Raw genomic sequence first — 19,634 nt, 5'->3', positions numbered from 1 at the left:
AAAAGTCTCAGTGGCGAACAAAATTTCTTCACCCGACAATCATTTCTTGCTGATACCTACATGATCAGTCACCCTTTCTCAGGTGACAGTCTAAGGAGATGCGGTTTTCCAACAAGTCGATTCTGGACAGCCTTCCTGAACGAATTAAGTTGGAGAAACGTACTTTCACTGTGTATTAATACTATAGGATCTTTTTACATTTATCATGATGGGCTGAGTTATACACTAATATCAAAAGAATTATGCCTCTCAGCTTATATAAAAACAATATTTGATATGTTTGCAAACAATATTTCCATATGTTATATTAAGTCAGCCTGTAGTTTTGTATTGATAGAAGTTCGCGGGTTCAAGGGAGTGAGAATTCCCCAAAGCAGAGGGCAGGGCTGCAGGTGTGGCCACCTACTATAACCTCGTTTCCATGACAGCGGACTGCTAAGGTAATCACTACGCCTTTCTATTGGTCACAGCAGAGCTTATTGCGGTTCCCTTGTGGACTTCATTGGTTACCGTTCTGCAGTGCCCGGGCCTATCCGGGACGTAAGTGAAGTGTCGCAAAGCAGAAGGAAGGCGGGAGTCCCAATTGGAAACATTAAAGGAAACCTGAACTGCGGTGTCCGCTATGGCGAATGGTGCGTGGGCTGAGATTCGTGAGAAATTTCAGGCCGCGCTGGCCCTGTCGCGGGTAGAATTGCATAAAAACCCCGAGAAGGAACCTTACAAGTCCAAATACGGCTCCCGAGTTTTGCTGGAAGAGGTCAAAGCACTGCTGGGCCCCGCGCCAGAGGACGAGGATGAGCTGCCTCAGGCCGAGGAGGGCTTGGGCGCGGAGGCCCACGCCTTGGGGCTGCCGGCGGAGGTGGTGGAGGTCGAGGGGCCCTTCGCCCAGCGGGCAGTGAGGCTGGCGGTCATTGAGTTTCATCTCGGGACGAACCTCATCGACACGGAGGAGCTGTCGGCGGGTGAGGAGCATCTGGCGAAATGCCTGAAGCTGCTGCGCAAGTACCGGTTGTCGCAAGACTGCGTCTCTCTCTACATCCAGGCGCAGGTGAGAGCGAGCCCGGCCTGCTGCAGTCGGCCAGAGGCGAGGGGCTGGAGAGGGGCCCCGACTCTTGCCTAGGCCAAAGGCACGTGTTATGAGGCACAATTTGTCCCACGTTTTTGAAGCTTCGGGATTAGCGTCTACCACCCCCCCCGCTCCACCCTCACCTCCCACTTCAACCTCACTTGCTGCTTCCCGTAGTCGTGTTCAATGCCTTTGTTTTCCTGAGACCCTCCTACGATCCCATATGCCTTTTCCAACTCTTCTCCGTCAGTCCTAATCCTGTTCATTCTCTTAAGGAAAAGTCAACGTAATTTTAATCTTAATTTAAGGTCTCAAGGAAATTACAGAGAGTGGCCTGAGTACGTTATTAATTTAAAACAAAATATTTGAAATCTTAAGTTTCTATTCTTGCCGTATTCATTCGTTTGTTCCCGAGCGAAGTCCTCCTGCCCACCCATTCTTTAAAACTCATCTCAAGATTCACCTCATACTTTTAGTAACTTTATTTGGACCGTTTTATTCCGAATTGATGTCTCCCTCCTACTTTTGGAATCTTACTTATTATATCACTTTGTTCCCCATTTATATAGTACCTGGTTTCCTAAAAAATCTGACATGCTCATCAGGAACATAACACTTCAAAATACAAATATGTATAAACTTGTGTTTATATCTGGTATACCAGGTACCTAACATTTACCAAAATCGATGTTATGGTAAGTAGGCCTCAAAAACCTCAAAATTGAATAGGAAATTGTATAGGTCATACTTTATGATCTTGGCCCAATAAAGTTAAAAGTTACATAATAACAGGAACTATAGCTCTTTTTGCTCACTGTTTGTACCCTTACACCTGGTTCCTTGTAGGTCATTCTAAAAGTTTGTTGAATGGTTGAGTGAGCTAATGAAATCAATAAGATACTGAATTCAAACAAAACCTCAATTATTTGAAATTTTCTTAAACCACGTAGCTTTTTAAGATCTTAAATATTTAAAAAATTCCTTAAATATCTCGTCCTGGCTGGTGTGGCTCAGTGGTTTGAGTGCCGGCCTGCGAACCCAAGGGTCACTGATTCGATTCCCAGTCAGGGCACTTGCCTGGGTTGCTGGCCAGGTCTGCGCCCTGGAGGCTACAGATCTATGTATCTCTCACATACAGATGTTTCTCGCCCTCTCTCCTTCCCTTCCCATCTCTCTAAAGGTGGAGAAATAAAATATTTAAAAAGAAAATAAAAAATTATTTCAATACCTGAAAAGTAGAAACTTTTCTTAATGTAGTATAGAATCTCCACTGCTTATTATATTTTGTTAATTTTAATGTGTGTATTCTTTCATATTTTAATATCTGAAATCATTGTGCCTTTATAGCTGGTTGATTTTGTGTTACTTGGCAATGTTTTCCTTTTGATACATAAAATAATTGTGTGTCTTACAATTTTTGACATATTACCTTCAATGAAATACATATTTCAAACAGCCAACCTTTTCTGATTAGCGGTATCCTTACTAAATCAGAAACATAAACCCTAATTAGATGTTCTGTCTACTATAATAATATAGAGATCAAATAAGAGTTATTTTGGAAAAATAAAATAATTTATGAAAATAAAAATCATTTGCATGTGTGGTCCTTCTATACCTAAAAAAGCTGAAGTCATCAACTGAAAAATTATTAGAATTATCATTTCAATAAAGCAGGAGAATATAAGATAAATATATCAATAGTATTCCTTTATATAAGCAATAACTTGTTGAAAATATTATTTTTAGAAATTGCATTCATAATAGCAGTATTAAAGGTGATAGAATTGGTTATCTTTTTTTTTAATTTATTTTTAGAGAGAGGGGAAGAGAGTGAGAAAGAGAAGGAGAGAAACATCGATGTAAGGCTGCCTCTCCTGCAACCTCTGCAGGGGACCTGGCCTGAAACCCAGGCATATGCCCTGACTGGGAATTGAACTGGCGACTCTTGGGTTTGTAGGCTGGCACTCAATCCACTAAGCCATACCAGCTGATCTTAAAAGGAGAGATATACCATGTTCCAGGGTGGTAAAATTAAACATAATAGCATCACCATCCTGACATTTATTTGTAGGTTGGTGCAGTTCCTGCTGAAATCACAATAGGTTTTTTCTTGGAACTTGACAAAACGATTATGTTTATCTGAAAGAATAAAGAAAAGTGAATATAAAAATATGAAAAGTAATGGACTAAAACTAGCCTACCAGGTACTAAAACAGTATAGCAGTAGTAATTTAGTTAGATTCTGTTTGTGCTAGTCTGTTCCTTAACTCTACTGTTTAGCTGATATGTTTATTCTAGTGGCATTACCACACCAGAACATTTTATTACATTTAATATTTGCTATGCATGATGAGAGATTTGACCTCACTAGTAATAAACCAGAACTAAAAGAATGAAATAAATTTATATCAGATTGGGAGAGATTATTAAAGATATTGATTATATTCATTGTTAGGCTGAAAAAGTGAATACTAGCTATTTACATTATTGCTAAGGGAAATATAAATTTATCCAACTTTTCTGAAGATCAGAGGTATCAGAACTTTTAATTTTATTTGTTTTTTTTTTATTGTATTTTTTTCCATTATTGTTTAGTCCCTTTATACCCCCACACTCCCCCTGGGGTATCAGAACTCTTGAGTTAAAACTTATTTAAAAATTCCACATCAGTATTATAAAATAATATTGGGATTCATATGCAAATGTATGCTAACATGGATGTTCATCATGGCACTGCTAATTTAAAAACAGAATATTAGTAGAAATATGGTTAAGTAAATACTGATACACTCATATAGAACAATGATTTCAATTGGTGTGCTGCAAGAATTTTCAAAACATGTGATACCTGACTAGTCAGGGAACTGACCTCTTTTCTTTTGGACTGTCAAAAAAATGACAACAGCCAACAGAGTAACCATTTAGTATGAAAAAAATTGTTATTTTTGTTAGATCAGGAAAAAATTGAATATATATTTTTAGTGTGCTGCAGAATTTTAATAATTAGTTTATATGTGCCATGAGGTGAAAAAGATTGAGAATCATTGATATGGAAGAACAGTATGCAGCCATTAAAAATAATGATTTATATTTGTTAACCAAAAGTATCAATCTTGAGAGGAAGAGGGATGACAGGCATGTTTGGAATTATGTAGAGTGATTCTGTTTTGGTAAAAGACTGTATGTGTATGTAAGAAAAAGTTTGAAAGTATCACTTTGTGGGAATTTATGATATTTTGACTGCTTTGGCACAATCTGGTGTCTTCCTGGCAAATTATAGGTATACAGAATCTGGACCCACATTAGATTATCAAGAGAGACTGTCCCCTCCTATCTTTACCATGTTCTTTGAGCTTTAGGAATGATTTTTCTTTTAATTGTTGCAGTCAGTAGTGTACACTTGCATTATCATCTTGAGTAGAAACTCATAGCCATTGTACATCACTTTAGTAAAATTCCCTAACACGTTAGCATGTTGGTTAATTATCCCTCTACCCTAGGATACATACATATGTCTAAGGAGTACCTTTTGTGTGTGTTTATGGTTTTATTGAGGTACAATTTGGCATGATAAACCTGCACATATCTAAGGTATACAGTTTGATCAGTTTTGACACAAATGCGCATGAAACAATCACTGCAGGCAAGATAATAAAATATCCATCACTGCTAAAAGTTTTCTTATGTTCCTTTATAACACCTCTCTCCCTCTCTCCATTACTCTTTCTTCTCTCTCCCTTCCTGTCCCCCTCCCCCACATTTTCTAGAACTTCATAATGAAATCATAGTGCATACTCTTCATTTGGCCTCACTTCTTTGATTCAGCATCATTTTTTTGTTGTGTCTGAGATGATCATGTGTTTTCTTATTTTCTAGTCTGTTAATACAGTGAATTTCATTGACTTCCCAATGTTAAACCAACCTTTCCTTCCTGTGATAGACACCTGGAGTATTTAACCAAGTGAAACTTGGGTAAAGGATTACCCTTGTTTTACACTGTTGGACTCAGTTTGCTAAAATTTGGTAACATTTTTTGTATCTATGTTCTGAAGGATATCAGTCTGTAGTTTACTTCTGTCTTTGATTTAGGATGAGATGGGAACTGTTCTTTCTTCTTTACTTTTCTAGAAGAATTTATGTAGAGTTAGTATTATTATTTCTTCTTTACATATTTAGTAGAATTCACCAGTAGTAGTACTTTGTTAGCTTTTATATTTAACCTTTTCCAAACCTGGTGTGGTATCTTTAGGGCAAGAAAATGATGATGTTTTGTGAATGGTACAGTATTTTCTGGTGTTTTATTGTAGGATTTATATTATATTTACTTATTTTTTTGAAGATTTTATTTATTTTTAGACAGAGGGGAAGGGAGGGAGAAAGAGAGGAAGAAAAACATCAATGTATGGTTGCCTCTCGCATACCCCCCACTGGGGACCTGGCCCGCAACCCAGGCATGTGTCCTGACCGGGAGTTGAACCAGTGACCCTTTGGCTCACAGGCCAGCACTCAATCCACTGAGCCACACCAGCCAGGGCAATTTATATTATATTTAAAAAACAACTCATAGAATGTCAATAGCACTTATCTCTGTGGCATAAACACTTAAAACACAAACACTGTAATTTTGAAAAATCAGTTCTGGATCCCTTGCATGGCCTTTACCTTCAGGACCTCAATAGGTTATCGTTCAAAAGAAAAAACTTTAGTTATTTGTAGGTTTCTACTTGGTTTAAGATTTATCACACATCAGAGTTGTTCCTTTCTATGGCACAGCCTACCCTGGATCTAGCTGACCAAGAACATCACCAGCCCATCAAAATAGTGCAGTTGTAGCTAACCGGTTCCTGGTACTAGGTAAATCTAAACCGCCTAGGCTAGGTACAGTATGCTGGGGTTGGGCTTACTGGTGTCATGGCCAAGTGGAATATCTCAAGGGAAAATAAATTGAGCCTAGGGACTGAGAAAAGGTAATTGTGGATCCATGTCTAAGATCAGGAAATGACTGTTAAGGGAGATTGTATTTGAGGCTGGGTGGGCAGAATAATTTGTAAGTTAGTGGGCTCTCAATCTGTCCCCAGTGTCCTGCAAACGACCTCATAAGTAATATAGAGGAGAAAACTGCCCAGTCTCTCAGTACATTGTCACTATGATCTGCAGTCCTTGGCATGAGGATCGATTAAGCCATTAAAATAATTACAGAATAGGTATCTTATGTGAAGCCAGACCAGAGGTCTTTGTTGCAAGGGAATGCTCATCTTTAAACTGTAGGGTTGCTAAACATTTTATGTGCCACATGCCCGATCTGCAGTCTAGTGGAACCTATATTTCATAAAACAGTAATTATTTTAAATATATAAAGTATAAAGGATTATAAAGGGAACCAGTAATATAGAAGTTGTAAAAATGTATTTTAAAAGATTTTATTTATTTATTTTTAGAGATGGGAAGGGACGGGGAGAGAGAGGGAGAGAAACATCAACGTGTGGTTGCCTCTTGCGTGCCCCACACCGGGGACCTGGCCTGCAACCCAGGCATGTACTCTGACTGAGAATTGAACTGGCAACCCTTTAGTTCACAGGCTGGCACTCAATCCACTGACCCACACCATTCAGGGCAGAAGTTATAAAAATATATTTTTTAAGATTTTTATTTATTTATTTTTAGAGTGGGGAGAGAGGGAGAAAGAGAGAGTGAGAGAGAAACACCAATGTGCGGTTGCTGGGGGTCATGGCCTGCAACCCAGGTATGTACCCTGACTGGGAATCGAACCTGCGACACTTTGGTTCACAGCCCACGCTCAATCCACTGAGCTACACCAGCCAGGGCTTATAAAAATATTTTTAAAACAAATGTGTGATATAGTAATAGATGTGCTTTATTAACATTAAACAATATGTAATGATGTATCTAATATTTATAATTTTTTTAAAGATTTTAAAAATTTATTTATTTTTAGAGAGGGGGAAGGAGAGAGAAGGAGAGGGAAATAGTGATGTGAAAGAGAAACATCCATTGGCTGCCTTTCACACATGCCCAACCAGGGACGTGGCCCACAACCCAGGCATACTCCCTCACTGAGAATAGAACTGGGGACCTCTCGGTTTGCAGGCTGGCACTCAACCCACTGAACCACACAAGCCAGGGCAAATGTCTATAATTTTGAAGTAATAATGAATATAAATATTTTGTGATATCAGCTAATTGTAATATGGAGATTTTTTCACTTTGCTAGGTCACAAAATCTCAGGTACTAAATACTGTTGGGTTTTCTTTCCCGCATTTATAATTAAAAGATGCTAAATTTTAGTAGAACATAATAAAAATAAATTATTTTTAAACATGCTTTTCCCAACTATGTTTATAGGCTCTGAATTCTATCCCCGGGTACCTTGTGCATCTAGACCCCAGGTTAAGAATCTGCATTGAAAACTCTGTTTTCTTATCCTGTGCCCTTCCCTAGGGAAGTAAAAAAAAAAAGATGGTAGAAACCCAGCCTCAGAAGTTTCCTCGTGCCTAAAGGACTGCCCCAAGGGGTGGGAGGCAGTCTTACTTTGTTTTCTAAAGGGGGGTTGGGCATGCAGTTTTGAGTTCTAACCCTCTTAACAGGCCTGAGTTGCTCTGTATAGGGCCTGATAAAAAAAAGTCATATGGCAGGGGACAAACTGGCTTGGTTTACAAGGTTGTTTAGCACCTAATCTTAGCATCTTTGTGGCAACAGAAGGAAGTTGGTGCTATGGAAATCAAAGGAAGTGATCAGTGCAAGAAAAGACAATAAAAATGAAGAAATGAAGAATTTTTAGTTGACTGGATACAATTACAAAACTATATAATTTTAAGAACTCCAGACTTCCGGCCAACATGCAGGCATAGGTAGATACACTGTGCCTCCTTGCACAACCAAAAAAAGGACAACAACAATTTAAAAAGAAATCAACCAGAGCTGACAGAAAATTGAACTGTAAGGAAGTCTGACAGCCAAGGAGTTAAAGAAGACCCATTCATCCAGACTGGTAGGAGGGGCGGAGATGGGCAGATGGGAGGAGAGGACTTGCAGCAAGGCATCAGATTGTGGAGGGGCGCGGCGAGCGAGGCTGCTGGAGGACCAGGTGGCCCCACATTTGCACCCTGATAAACCAGGCAAAACTGGGGAGGGAGACAGATTACACAACCCAGGGTCCCAGCTCGGGGAAATAAAGCTTCAAAATACTGATTGAAAACACCTGTGGGGGTTGAGGTGCTGGGAGAAACTCCCAGCCTCGCAGGAGAGCTGGTTGGAGAGACCCACAGGGTCCTAGAATGTACACAAACCCACCCTCCCAGCAATCAGCACCAGAAGGGCCCACTTTGCTTGTGGGAAGCAGGGGAAGTGACTGAAATCTGGCAGAGAGCAGAAAAGCACCATTGTTCCCTCTTGGACGCCTCTCCCACAAACAGTATCACAACCCAGCCACTGGGTTGCCCCGCCCTGGTGAATACCTAAGGCTCTGCCCCTTAACTACACAACAGGTGCATTGAGACAAAGAAAAAAAAAGGCCCAAAGGAAAGAACAGATCTAAACTCCAGAAAAAATACAACTAAGCGACAAAGAGATAGCCAACCTATCAGATACACAGTTCAAAACACTGGTAATCAGGATGCTCACAGAATTGGTTGATTTTGGTTGCAAATTAGATGAAAAAACAAAGGCTACACTAAGTGAAATAAAGGAAAATGTACAGGGAACCAATAATGATGGGAAGGAAACTGGGACTCAAATCAATGGAGTGGACCAGAAAGAAGGAGGAAACATCCAATCAGAAAAGAACGAAGAAATAAGAATTCAAAAAAATGAGGGAAGGCTTACGAACCTCCAGGACATCTTTAAACATTCCAACATCTGAATTATAGGGGTACCAGAAGAAGAGGAAGAGCAACAAGTGGAAAAGTTATTGGAACAAATAATAAAGGAGAACTTCCCCATTCTGGCAAAGGAAATAGACTTCCAGGAAGTTCAGAGAGTCCCAAAGAAGTTGGACCCAAGGAGAAACACACCAAGGCACATCATAATTACATTAGCCAAGATTAAAGATAAGGAGAGAATCTTTTTTTTTTAAGATTTTATTTATTTATTTTTAGAGAGGGAAGGGAGGGAGAGAGAGAGAGAGAGAGAGAAGCATCAATGTGCGGTTCCTGGGGGCTGTGGCCTGCATCCCAGGTATGTGGCCTGACTGGGAATTGAACCTGCGATACTTTGGTTTGCAGCCTGAGCTCAATCCACTGAGCTACGCCAGCCAGGGCAGGAGGGAATCTTAAAAGCAGCAAGAGAAAAGGAGACAGTTACCTACAAAGGAGTTCCCATCAGACTGTCAGCAGATTTCTCCAAAGAAGACTTGCAGGCAAGAAGGCTCTGGAAAGAAGTATTCCAAGTCATGAAAGGCAAGGACCTACATCCAAAATTGCTCTCTCCAGCAAAACTTTCATTTAGAATGGAAGAGCAGATAAAGTGCTTCTTAGATAAGGTCAAGTTAAAGGGGTTTGTTATCACCGAACCCTTATTATATGAAATGTTGAAGGGACTTCTCTAAGAAAAAGAAGATAAAAAACGTATAGTAAAATGACAGCAAACTCACAATTATTAACAACCACACCTAAAACAAAAACAATAAACTAAGCAAACAACTAGATCAGGAACAGAACCACAGAAATGGAGATCACATGGAGGGTTAGCAACAGGGAAGTGGGAGGAGGAGAGAGGGGGAAAAGGTATGGAAAATAAGTAGCATAGATGGTAGGTAGAAAATAGACAGGGGGAAGGTAAGAATAGTATAGGAAATGTAGAAGCCAAAGAACTTACAAGTATGACCCATGGACATGAACTAAAGGGGGGGAATGTGGGTGGGAGAGGGTATGCAAGGTGGAGGGGAGTGAAGGGGGGAAAATGGGTCAACTGTAATAGCATAATCAATAAAACATTAAGAAAAAGGAACTCCAGAAAACGTAATCATATGTTTCATTGTTTGAAAAGGTAAACATTAGGAATCTGACTTCACTGATGAGTAAAGGTATATAGCATCTTCAGAATTTTCAAAACAATTTAAATAATTGAAATTTGAGATTTCATGTCCATTTATTCAAGCTTTGAACCAAACAATAACTGTTCAGAATGTTTCCTTTTTAAGAGGTCTCTGGAGATTGTAGATATTTGAAAACATGTTTCTGGCTTATCTGTATCTCTGTGTATATTGTCTATTGCTATGTAAAATGTTACCCCAAATTTAGCATCTTAAAAAAACAAACTTTTATGATATCAGGAATCTAGGCATGGCTTAGCTGGTGGCCTCTGGCTTAAGCTGTGTCATCACGTTGTCCTGTTGGGTCTGCACTTGAAGGCTCAAATCAGGGAGGATCTCCCAAGCTCTCTCAGAGGGTTGCTGGCAGGATTCAGTTCCTTACAGGCTGTTGGTTAGAGGGCCTCAGTTGACCTCCCTCAGTCCTTGCTACATGAGTCTGTGTACTGGGTGACTCACAACATAGCAGATGGCTTCCCTCAGAGAGAACTGGACAGGGAGCACCCAAAATGGAACCACAGTGTTCTGTAACCTAATCTTGGAAGAGACACTCTCATTTCTGCCATATTTTGTTGGTTAAAAGCAAGCCACACCCTGACCCGTGTGGCTCAGTTGATTGAGTGTCATTCCACAAAATGAAAGGTCACTGGATCTATTCCTGGCCAGGGCACATGTGTGGGTTGTGGGTTCAGTCCCCAGTTGCAACCAATTGATGTTTCTCTCTCACAGTGATGTTTCTCTCCCTCACTTTCTCCCTCCCTTATCCTCCCTCTAAAAAATAAATAAAACCTGTAAAAAATTTTTTTTAAATATTAAAACTTAAAAATAAAATCTTTTTTAAAGATTTTATTTATTTATTTAATAAAGATTTTGTTTATTTATTTTTAGAGAGAAGGGAAGGGAGAAAGGGAGAGAAACATTGGCTTGCAACACAGGCATGTGCCTTGACTGGGAACCAAACCTGTGACCCTTCGGTTTGTAGGCTGGTGCTCAATCCACTGAGCTACACCAGCCAGGGTGATTTTATTTTTTAGAGGGAGGAGAAAGTAGGAAGAAAGAGAGGGAGAGAAACATCCATCCACTGCCTCTCACCATGCTTGCAACCTGGGGTCTGGACCACAACCCAGGCATGTGCCCTGACCAGGAATTGAACCAGCAAGCCGGTGACCTTTTGGTTTATGAGTCATTCCAACCTGAGGCATACCAGTCAGGGTAATAAAAAAAAGTCTTTAAAAAGGGGGGAAAAAAAAAAAAAGCAAATCACTAAATCCAGCCCATACTTAAGGGGAAGAGATTGTGCAAGGTCAAGAATAGGTATCCATCTGTAGCCGCTTACCACTACATAAGGACAATATTGTTATGTGAATAACTCACTGTTAGTAATACTAGTACTATTTGATAGGTAAATGTTGACTTTGAAATTATTAAAGATACTATAATTAGAAGTTTATATTGTCATTGTTTCTTATTTTGCAGAATAATCTGGGTATCTTGTGGTCTGAAAGAGAAGAAATTGAAACAGCACAAGCTTACCTAGAATCATCAGAAGCACTATATAATCAGTATATGAAAGAGGTATGTTGCATGTCACATAAATTTTAAGAATTGATTAAGAATTCCTCACTCACAATATTATATGTGGTTCTTCAGTATACACAGGGACCTCTCTATAGAGCTGTCTAGGTAGCTACCTAAAAGCTGTACTTGCAGGCACTGATATAAGTGATTTACAAATTTTAACTCATTTAATTCTCATGACAGTTTATGAGGTGGATACTTTTATTATCCTTATCTTAGAGATGAGGAAACAGAGCACAAGAGATTAAGTGACTTGCCTGCACACACTAGTGAGTGGTGAAGCTGGGATTCCAACCCACAGGATCTGACTCCAGAACCAATACTTTTTAAAAAATATTTTATTTATTTTATTTTTAGAGAGGGGTGGGGGAGGGAGAAAGAGAGGGAAAGAAACATCAATGTAGTAGCCTCTCATGTGGCCCCCACTGGGGATCTTGCCTGCAACCCAGGCATGTGCCTTGACTGGGAATCAAACTGGCAACCCTTTGGTTCACAGCCCATGCTCAGTCCACTGAGCCACACCAGCCAGGGCTCAGAACCAATACTTTTAACCACTATGCTGCCTCACTTAGCAGTTGGACTTAGTGTTAAATACAAGTGCAAGGTTCTCCTTTAAGAACAGTGTAGTGTCATATGATGATAGCAGATAGAAGGAATGTGCTGTAAGCAGAATGCACAGACTGAGCATTCCTATTTGCTTTGTCAATTTAATTCATTAGACATTTATTGTTTTTGCTATGTGCCAGGTACTATGCAAATATGCTGCAGAATCAAATATGAATAAAGTATGGTCTCTACCTATAACTAGCTGCCCCTGGAGGATAAAGGTTAGAGCAAATCACCATGTTAATTTTAACCACAAGAAATTTTATTTTATTTATTTTTTTAAGATTATTTATTTTTAGATAGAGGGGGAGGGAGGAAGAAAGAGAAGGAGAGAAACATCAATGTGTGGTTGCCTCTCACACACCCCCGCCCCCACCAACTGGGGACCTGGCCCATAACCCAGGCATGTGCCCTGACTGCGAATTGAACTGGCGACCCTTTAGTTCACAGGCCAGCACTCAATCCACTGAGCCACACCAGCCAGGGCACCACAAGAAATTTTAGAATATACACTTAAAATATGTGTTTATGGGCCTTTAACACTTACTTTCTTCCTGAGGAATGTATCCCCAAGTTGGAGAATTTTAAGCCACAGCTTTTCTACCTTGGCGTTACCACTTTTCTCCTAAAGTACTAAGGAGAGCAGAGCACCACAAAGCCAAATTGAGATCTTTTGCGATTTTAAGCTCTCACTCTTAATACATGAGCTTACTAAATGAAAACGTGTAGATGCCAAATAACTACAGTATTTCATTAAAGAATACTACTAATAAGGAAATAAAACTCTGTACTTTTATACCTCTGTTTTAGTTAGGAGACTGATTTAACTGTTAGTGTCACACACAAAGTATGGTAGTCATAACAGTGAAGTATGCACATAAAATAAAACATAGATTAATTCCCCTCATCAAGACAGAGGTAAGCATACTAAATAAGTAAGTCTCAAAATTGTCGAGGCCGTCTCTGAAGAATTGCTTATCTATTGTGTTTGCCTTGGGCCTTGCTTCCTGTCTTTGTCATTTTTACTTTCTGGGAATTCTAGAGCCCAAGTCATAATGCTTTTAGTGTTTGTACAGGATATAAGATCACTTTTTTTTTAATGGGAAGCATTGTTGCTATTTGGTGGTTAGTAAATTGAGTTTAAAGCAAGGCTAGGCTTATAGATGGGACTGTTCTCAAAGAGGTAAAATGAGGCACAGGTTAAGTAAGTACTGTTTTGGAAGATTTGAGATACACATATTAACTCATTGAATCCTCATAGTATCCTTATGAGATAGATACTCTTATTCTTTTTTTACAGAGTAGGAAACAGAAGCATGAGGCAATAAACAATGGATTCACTGGTTTTAATGTCCCTGTATTGAAGGAGGGTAATATATATACTTGTTTCCTTGAGAAAACAATATTAGAAAAATTATTTAAAACTGATTTTTCATTAGTGGTCACTGTAGAACAATGTTACTCTAAGGATGTATACATTTTTCCTATTTGTCATGCTTATGTAGGTTTTTAAAATAACTTTTTTTTTACTGTATAGACTTAAGACTTAATACTGAAAAAAGCAAAGTTTTCTCTTTTTTTTTAGTGTATTTGAAATTCACCTGAAACAGCAATTCAGATCTTGTCAAGTGTGAGTTTGTAGGAAATCTTTTATTGCTTTGACTCTTTCCTATTTTATGGTTAGGAAAATTACTTCAAGGTAACAAGAAATGAACTGGTAGGAAGTATATTGGGCTATCAAAATTTTTGATTTCTCTCATTTCTCCAGAAGAGGGCGCTTGGTGTTTAGAGTAAAATTTTAGAGTTTTGTTTTTCTAATTGTAGATTGGGATTCCTCCACTTGATCCTACTGAGCATTTTCTCCCTGAAGAAGAGAAACTTACTGAACAAGAGAGATCAAAAAGGTCAGTAGGTATAGAAGTCAGTCCTCACAGGTATTTCTGCATAGTATAGGTGATTGTTCAAAAAAGCATGTTTTCTCTTTCAGTGCACTCAGAGGTTCTAGAATGTAGATTCTGATGTAGATTAAAACCTTCATTTGCCATTTACTAATATGTGGCCCCATTCAAATCTAAGGCTCAGTTTCCTTATCTATCTATGAAATAGAGTAGCCATACCCAATTCAAGAGTTGGTGAGAGCATCAAGGTAAATATATATGAATGTTCTGTATAAATTGTAAACCATTATTCAAATAAGGATTTTTTCCTTCATAGATTTGAGAAGGTTTATACTCATAACCTATATTACCTGGCTCAAGTCTACCAGCACATGGAAATGTTTGAGAAGGCTGCACATTACTGCCACAGTACTCTAAAACGCCAGCTGGAGCACAATGCCTACCATCCTATAGAGTGGGCTATCAATGCTGCTACCTTGTCACAATTTTACATCAATAAGGTAAGCTTCTTGAAGTTGTTATCTAACCAAGTTACTGATGGAATATGTGAAATATAGACCAAATAGTGCCATGAAAAATACCATCTTTTAAAAATAGGTAGCTTATATTTTATGATGTAAACTAGACAGAAAAGTGCATCCCAGTTTGCCAGTGCACTAAAATTCTGTAGCTTTTGTTGCATTAATCTATTGAATCTTAAAATACTGAGTTTTATCATGGTCTTACATGTTTCTAGTCTCTAAAATTACATGTTACCTAAGACCAGTTCTTTTTTGATGTAAGCATACTATCTTAATTCATTTTAGTGAGATGTTACCTTAAAGTGCAGAGTTTATCTTATAGATATAACTTTATCTTTAGGCAGTGGTAATCTGGTAGTTACAAGAATTTGCCTGAGGAAGTTGACTGTTAAATGTGGGCTTTGATAAAAGCATGTGATGTATTTCAGTTATTCTTTAGAATTAATTCCTATATGATAATATTTTTTATGTTGGAAATATCTGCTCAGTTCCAGAGTTTTAGGTCTTTATTATTGATATATACTTTTCTGGAGTATTACACAGGGACAAATTTGAGGTTTTCAGTTGTTTATCAGAATTATTCAGAATCAGCCTTGGCTGGCATAGCTCAGTGGAGTGAGTGCGGGCTGCAAACCAAAGCATCACAGGTTCGATTCTCAGTCAGGGTACATGCCTGGGTTGCAGGCCATGGCCCCCAGCAACTGCACATTGGTGTTTCTCTCTCTCTCTCTTTCTTCCTCTCTAAAAATGAATAAATAAAATCTTAAAAAAAAAGAATTATTCAGAATCATGTTGTATTCTTCTAATTGATTTATTTGTTTCTCTAGTCCTAAGAATTTTTTTTTTAAGATTTTATTTATTTTTAGACAAGGGAATGGAGGGAGAATGAGGGAGTGAACTATCAATGTGTGGTTGCCTCTTGCATGCCCCCTACTGGGAACCTGTCCAGCAACCCAGACATGTGACCTGACTGAGAATTGAACTGGCGACCGTTTGGTTCCCAGGCCAGCGCTCAATCCACTGAGCCATACCATCCAGGGGCTAGTCCTACGAGTTTTTAATGCTGAAACACTTTTAAGCCACCTTTCCCAGCTAGATTTTCTTAATCATATATCTCAGCAATAAAAAGTACTTTTATTTGTATTTCTGATTCACAAGTCTGAGTGAAGTTTTAGTAATTTTTTGCTTATCAGGGTTCCTTCTTAGATATCTCTGCTTACCTTCTACTGTATCCTTACTGGGCCTTTAGCCTTTCTAAAATTTTTGTTAGTGCTGGTTCTGTAAATGCGCCCTATGTTTAAAGTATTGTCCCATAGAATTTCATTTAGAAAAGCTATTAGCAGGAGAGAAAGGGCTTTGGTGACTGCAGCATTGCTTCTAGGACTTTGGTCTAAGATCAGGTGTGTAAGTAGTGCTATTGCATATGTCAGAGCATTCTGTTAAATCGAACTCATGCACCCATTTCATTGTGGCCATCATCAAAAGTGTTACCTTGTGCCTCTGCTTGGGGTACCATTTTAATAGCTTCTGGAGACCCCTTATTTGTTTTGTTTAGCACCTTTAAAATTACATGTTCACTGTGATTTTAGTTAACACTTAAAATAATGTTGATGTTACTAATACTTAGATATCTTGATATTAATTTAAAGTGTAATTTAACATTTGAAGTTGTTAAGCATTGTTTATGTGGAGCATGCAGTAATTTTCATCAGGACCTCCCCTACCCTGTGCTTTTTTTAATCAAGATGTTTTGTAAGTTTTTGTTAAAACTAGCTAAGTTGTATTGCAAAAAGAGAGATTTGAACCATGTTTTTAAAACAGCAGTTGTCATTTATATCACCTTCACCTTCATCTGGTTCCAGTGATGGGTTTCACTACTCATGAGTCCCTAGCTGGCAAGTGCTGAAGTCCCACATTTACCAGCCACCTAGAGGGCACAAGGGTGCTGTTGTAGTAGTGGTTGCTCACAGGGAGCCAGTCTGGAAAAAATTAAAGTGGTAATGATGGGCAACAAATTGTGGTGGGACAATTAAAGCCATTTATGTAAACTGTAACTTCTAGTGTTTTGAGGTTTAACACCAACTCTGATCTGTAGATGTTGCTGGGTAGATGGTGCATACTACACATGGTTGGTCCCCAGCTATTCTCAAGATGGCTTCTACATTTGCCATAATGGAGAGCTACATTTAATGCTGAGATTTTAAAGTCATAGTTAAGCATTAAAAATTTTCTTAGCAAAATCTGATATGAAGTAGACATTATATCTAATGAGGGTGGCTTCCAACTAAAAGTTGGACTTTAAATTTAACTTTGTACTTCCGCTGGGTGGTCCTGTGACTTACACGATAAATGCAAAGTGTTTATATTAACAAGGAGATCTTCTCCAAGCGTTGGAGAAGTTTACTATGCCCAGATTTGAATTATGAAGTCCTTCAAGTGTGTTGGGAAAGCAGTTTTGTAAAGTTTATCTGTGGAAATCCTTTGACTTCAGAACTTGGTGGGAAGCCTTATTATAAATTCCAAAGATTTTAGAAGACAGGAATCTCTTCCTTTCAAAATTGATTCTTTTTGCCTTTGAATGGTAGGATATAAAAGGGATCTCTAAACCTAAAAATATTAAATCTTTAAGTCCTTTGACACAATGTAAATGGTCAAATTTATCATGCATGGGACTTTGGCTATTTGGAGTGAACTGAAAGACTACCTGAGGCACTTTGAGTCTATGATGATAGTTACTGTCGTATACTTACTGATTACCACTGGAATCAGCAGCTGTCTTCCAGCCAGTTTGGATTATTAAGAGTTTGGGGGCATTGTACTTCTCTGATGTAACTTTTTAACCTGGTAATACTGTAATATGTCTTACATACCTTCTTAATATTCAGCAACTTCCAGAGTTTCCTTAGTGGTTTTTACCTGATTTTAATAGCTTTTCCCATATCAAAAGACAATATGCAATATCAGTTGCAAATAAGGCTGTGGGGCACTTGCATTAACTCTTGTTTATTTCCTTACCAGCTGTGTTTCATGGAGGCCAGGCACTGTTTATCAGCTGCTAATGTCATTTTCGGTCAGACTGGAAAGAACCCAGCCACAGAAGACAGTAAGTTTGTGTATATGTTTTATTATATGTAACTTTTTAAAAACTTTATTTTGAAATATTTTTAAACTTTAGAAAATTCAAGAATAAAACAAAAAACTACCTACCATTTGCCCTTCTAAATTCAACAATTTTTAATAATTGGCTCATTTGAAAACAAATCTTATTTTTCTTTCTGAACTATTTGAGAGAAAATTATGTGCATTAAGCTCCCTTACCCCTTAATACTTCAGTGTGTATTTCCTAAGAGTAAGAATGTTTTCTTATGTAATCATAGAATAGGAAACATTATAATTCTTTTATCTATAATGTATATTTCTATTTCACTAATTGTCCTCATAATGTCCTTTATAGCAATTCTTTTCTAGAACCAGAATATCCATTGCAAGATTGTATATTGCATTGAGTTGTCACACCTCTTTAGTCTTTTTTAACCTGCAATGTTCCTCAACCTCTTTATCATTTATCACACAGATATTTTTTAAAAATATATGCCAACCATTTCATAGAATTTCCATCAGTTGGTGACTTGATGCTTTCTTATGCAAAGACTCGGAGTACAGTAGTGCTCCTTACCTGCACAGGATACGTTCCAAGACTCCTGGTGGATACCTGAAACTGTGGCTAGTACCGAACCCTATATATACTATGTCCTTTTGGGGGGAACCCAAAACCTACAAAATTTATTTATTAAAAAATTGTGTATTCTTTTTTTAAATTATATTTTATTGATTATGCTATTACAATTGTCCTGATATTCCTTCTTACCTCTCCACCTAGCACGTCCCACTTCCTTAGGCAATGCCCCCACCACTGTTCATTAACATGGGTCCTGAGTATAAGTTCTTTGGCTTCTCCATTTTCTATGCTATACTTTACATCCCCTGGCTGTTCTATCAGATCTACATATTTGTGCTTCTTAATCCACTCACCTCTTCGCCCATCCTCTCTCTGCCCCTCCCATCTGGCAATCACCTGGTAACTAAACTTCTTTTCTCTTGCTACTTTTAAGAGTCTCTCTTTACCTCTAACCTTTCGCCTTTTAATGATGATGTGTCTTGGAGTGGGCCTCTCTGCATCTGTCATCATTGGGACTCTCTGTACTTCCTGATTTGCCATGTCTATTTCCTTCACCAAATTAGGGAAGTTTTCTTTCACTATTTTTTCAGATAAATTTCCAGTTTCTTGCTTTTTCTCTTCTCCTTCTGGCACATGTTGTCTGGATCTCTTGAATGTCCCAGAGGCTGCTTATACTATCCTCGTTTTTTGGATTCTTTTTTTCTTCTTCTTGTTCTAATCAATGGTTTTTCTCTTCCTCATGGTCCAAATCATTGATTTGATTCTCGGCTTCATCCAGTCCACTGTTGTTTCTCTGTAAATTGTTCTTTATTTCAATCAGTGTATCCTTCAGTTCTGACTGGGTCTTTTTTCTGTTGTTGAGGTCCTCAGTAAGTTCCTTGAGCATCCTTATAAACAGTATTCTAAACTCTCCATCTGATAGATTGCTTATCTCCATTTCATTTAGCTCTTTTTCTGGAGACTTGATCTGTTCTTTCATTTGGGCCATGTTTCTTTGTCTCCTTGTTTCGGCAGCCTCCCTGTATTTGTTTCTATATATTAGGTGGAGCTGCTATGACTCCTTGTCTTGGTAGTGTGGCCTAATGTAGTAGGTGTCTTGTAGGGTCCAGTGGCACAGCCTCCCCTATCACCCAAGCTGGGTATTTGAGGTGTGCACTTCATGTGGGCTGAGTACACCCTCCTCTTGTGTTTGAGCTTTGGTTGCTGTTGGCAGATCAATGGGAGGGATTTACCAAG

General features: G+C 38.5%; 1 protein-coding gene across 1 annotated transcript in view; it reads left to right on the top strand.

Annotated features, from left to right (window-relative positions):
• The first annotated feature begins 565 nt into the window (after positions 1–565).
• Positions 566–19,634, top strand: part of LOC123820915 (kinesin family binding protein) — a 37,926-nt gene continuing 18,857 nt past the window's right edge. The window contains exons 1-5 of the mRNA XM_045842035.1: positions 566–1,048; positions 11,593–11,691; positions 14,125–14,204; positions 14,515–14,698; positions 17,738–17,822. Of these exons, the coding sequence (XP_045697991.1) occupies positions 623–1,048; positions 11,593–11,691; positions 14,125–14,204; positions 14,515–14,698; positions 17,738–17,822 (874 nt within the window). The 5' untranslated portion in view covers positions 566–622. The remainder of the gene's footprint in view (positions 1,049–11,592; positions 11,692–14,124; positions 14,205–14,514; positions 14,699–17,737; positions 17,823–19,634) is intronic.

This window comes from Phyllostomus hastatus, unplaced genomic scaffold (genome assembly GCF_019186645.2).
Source record: "Phyllostomus hastatus isolate PE091 unplaced genomic scaffold, TTU_PhHast_1.1 phas_contig_38, whole genome shotgun sequence".
Taxonomy (NCBI): Eukaryota; Metazoa; Chordata; class Mammalia; order Chiroptera; family Phyllostomidae; genus Phyllostomus; species Phyllostomus hastatus.
This window is presented reverse-complemented; position numbering and strand designations above follow the sequence as displayed.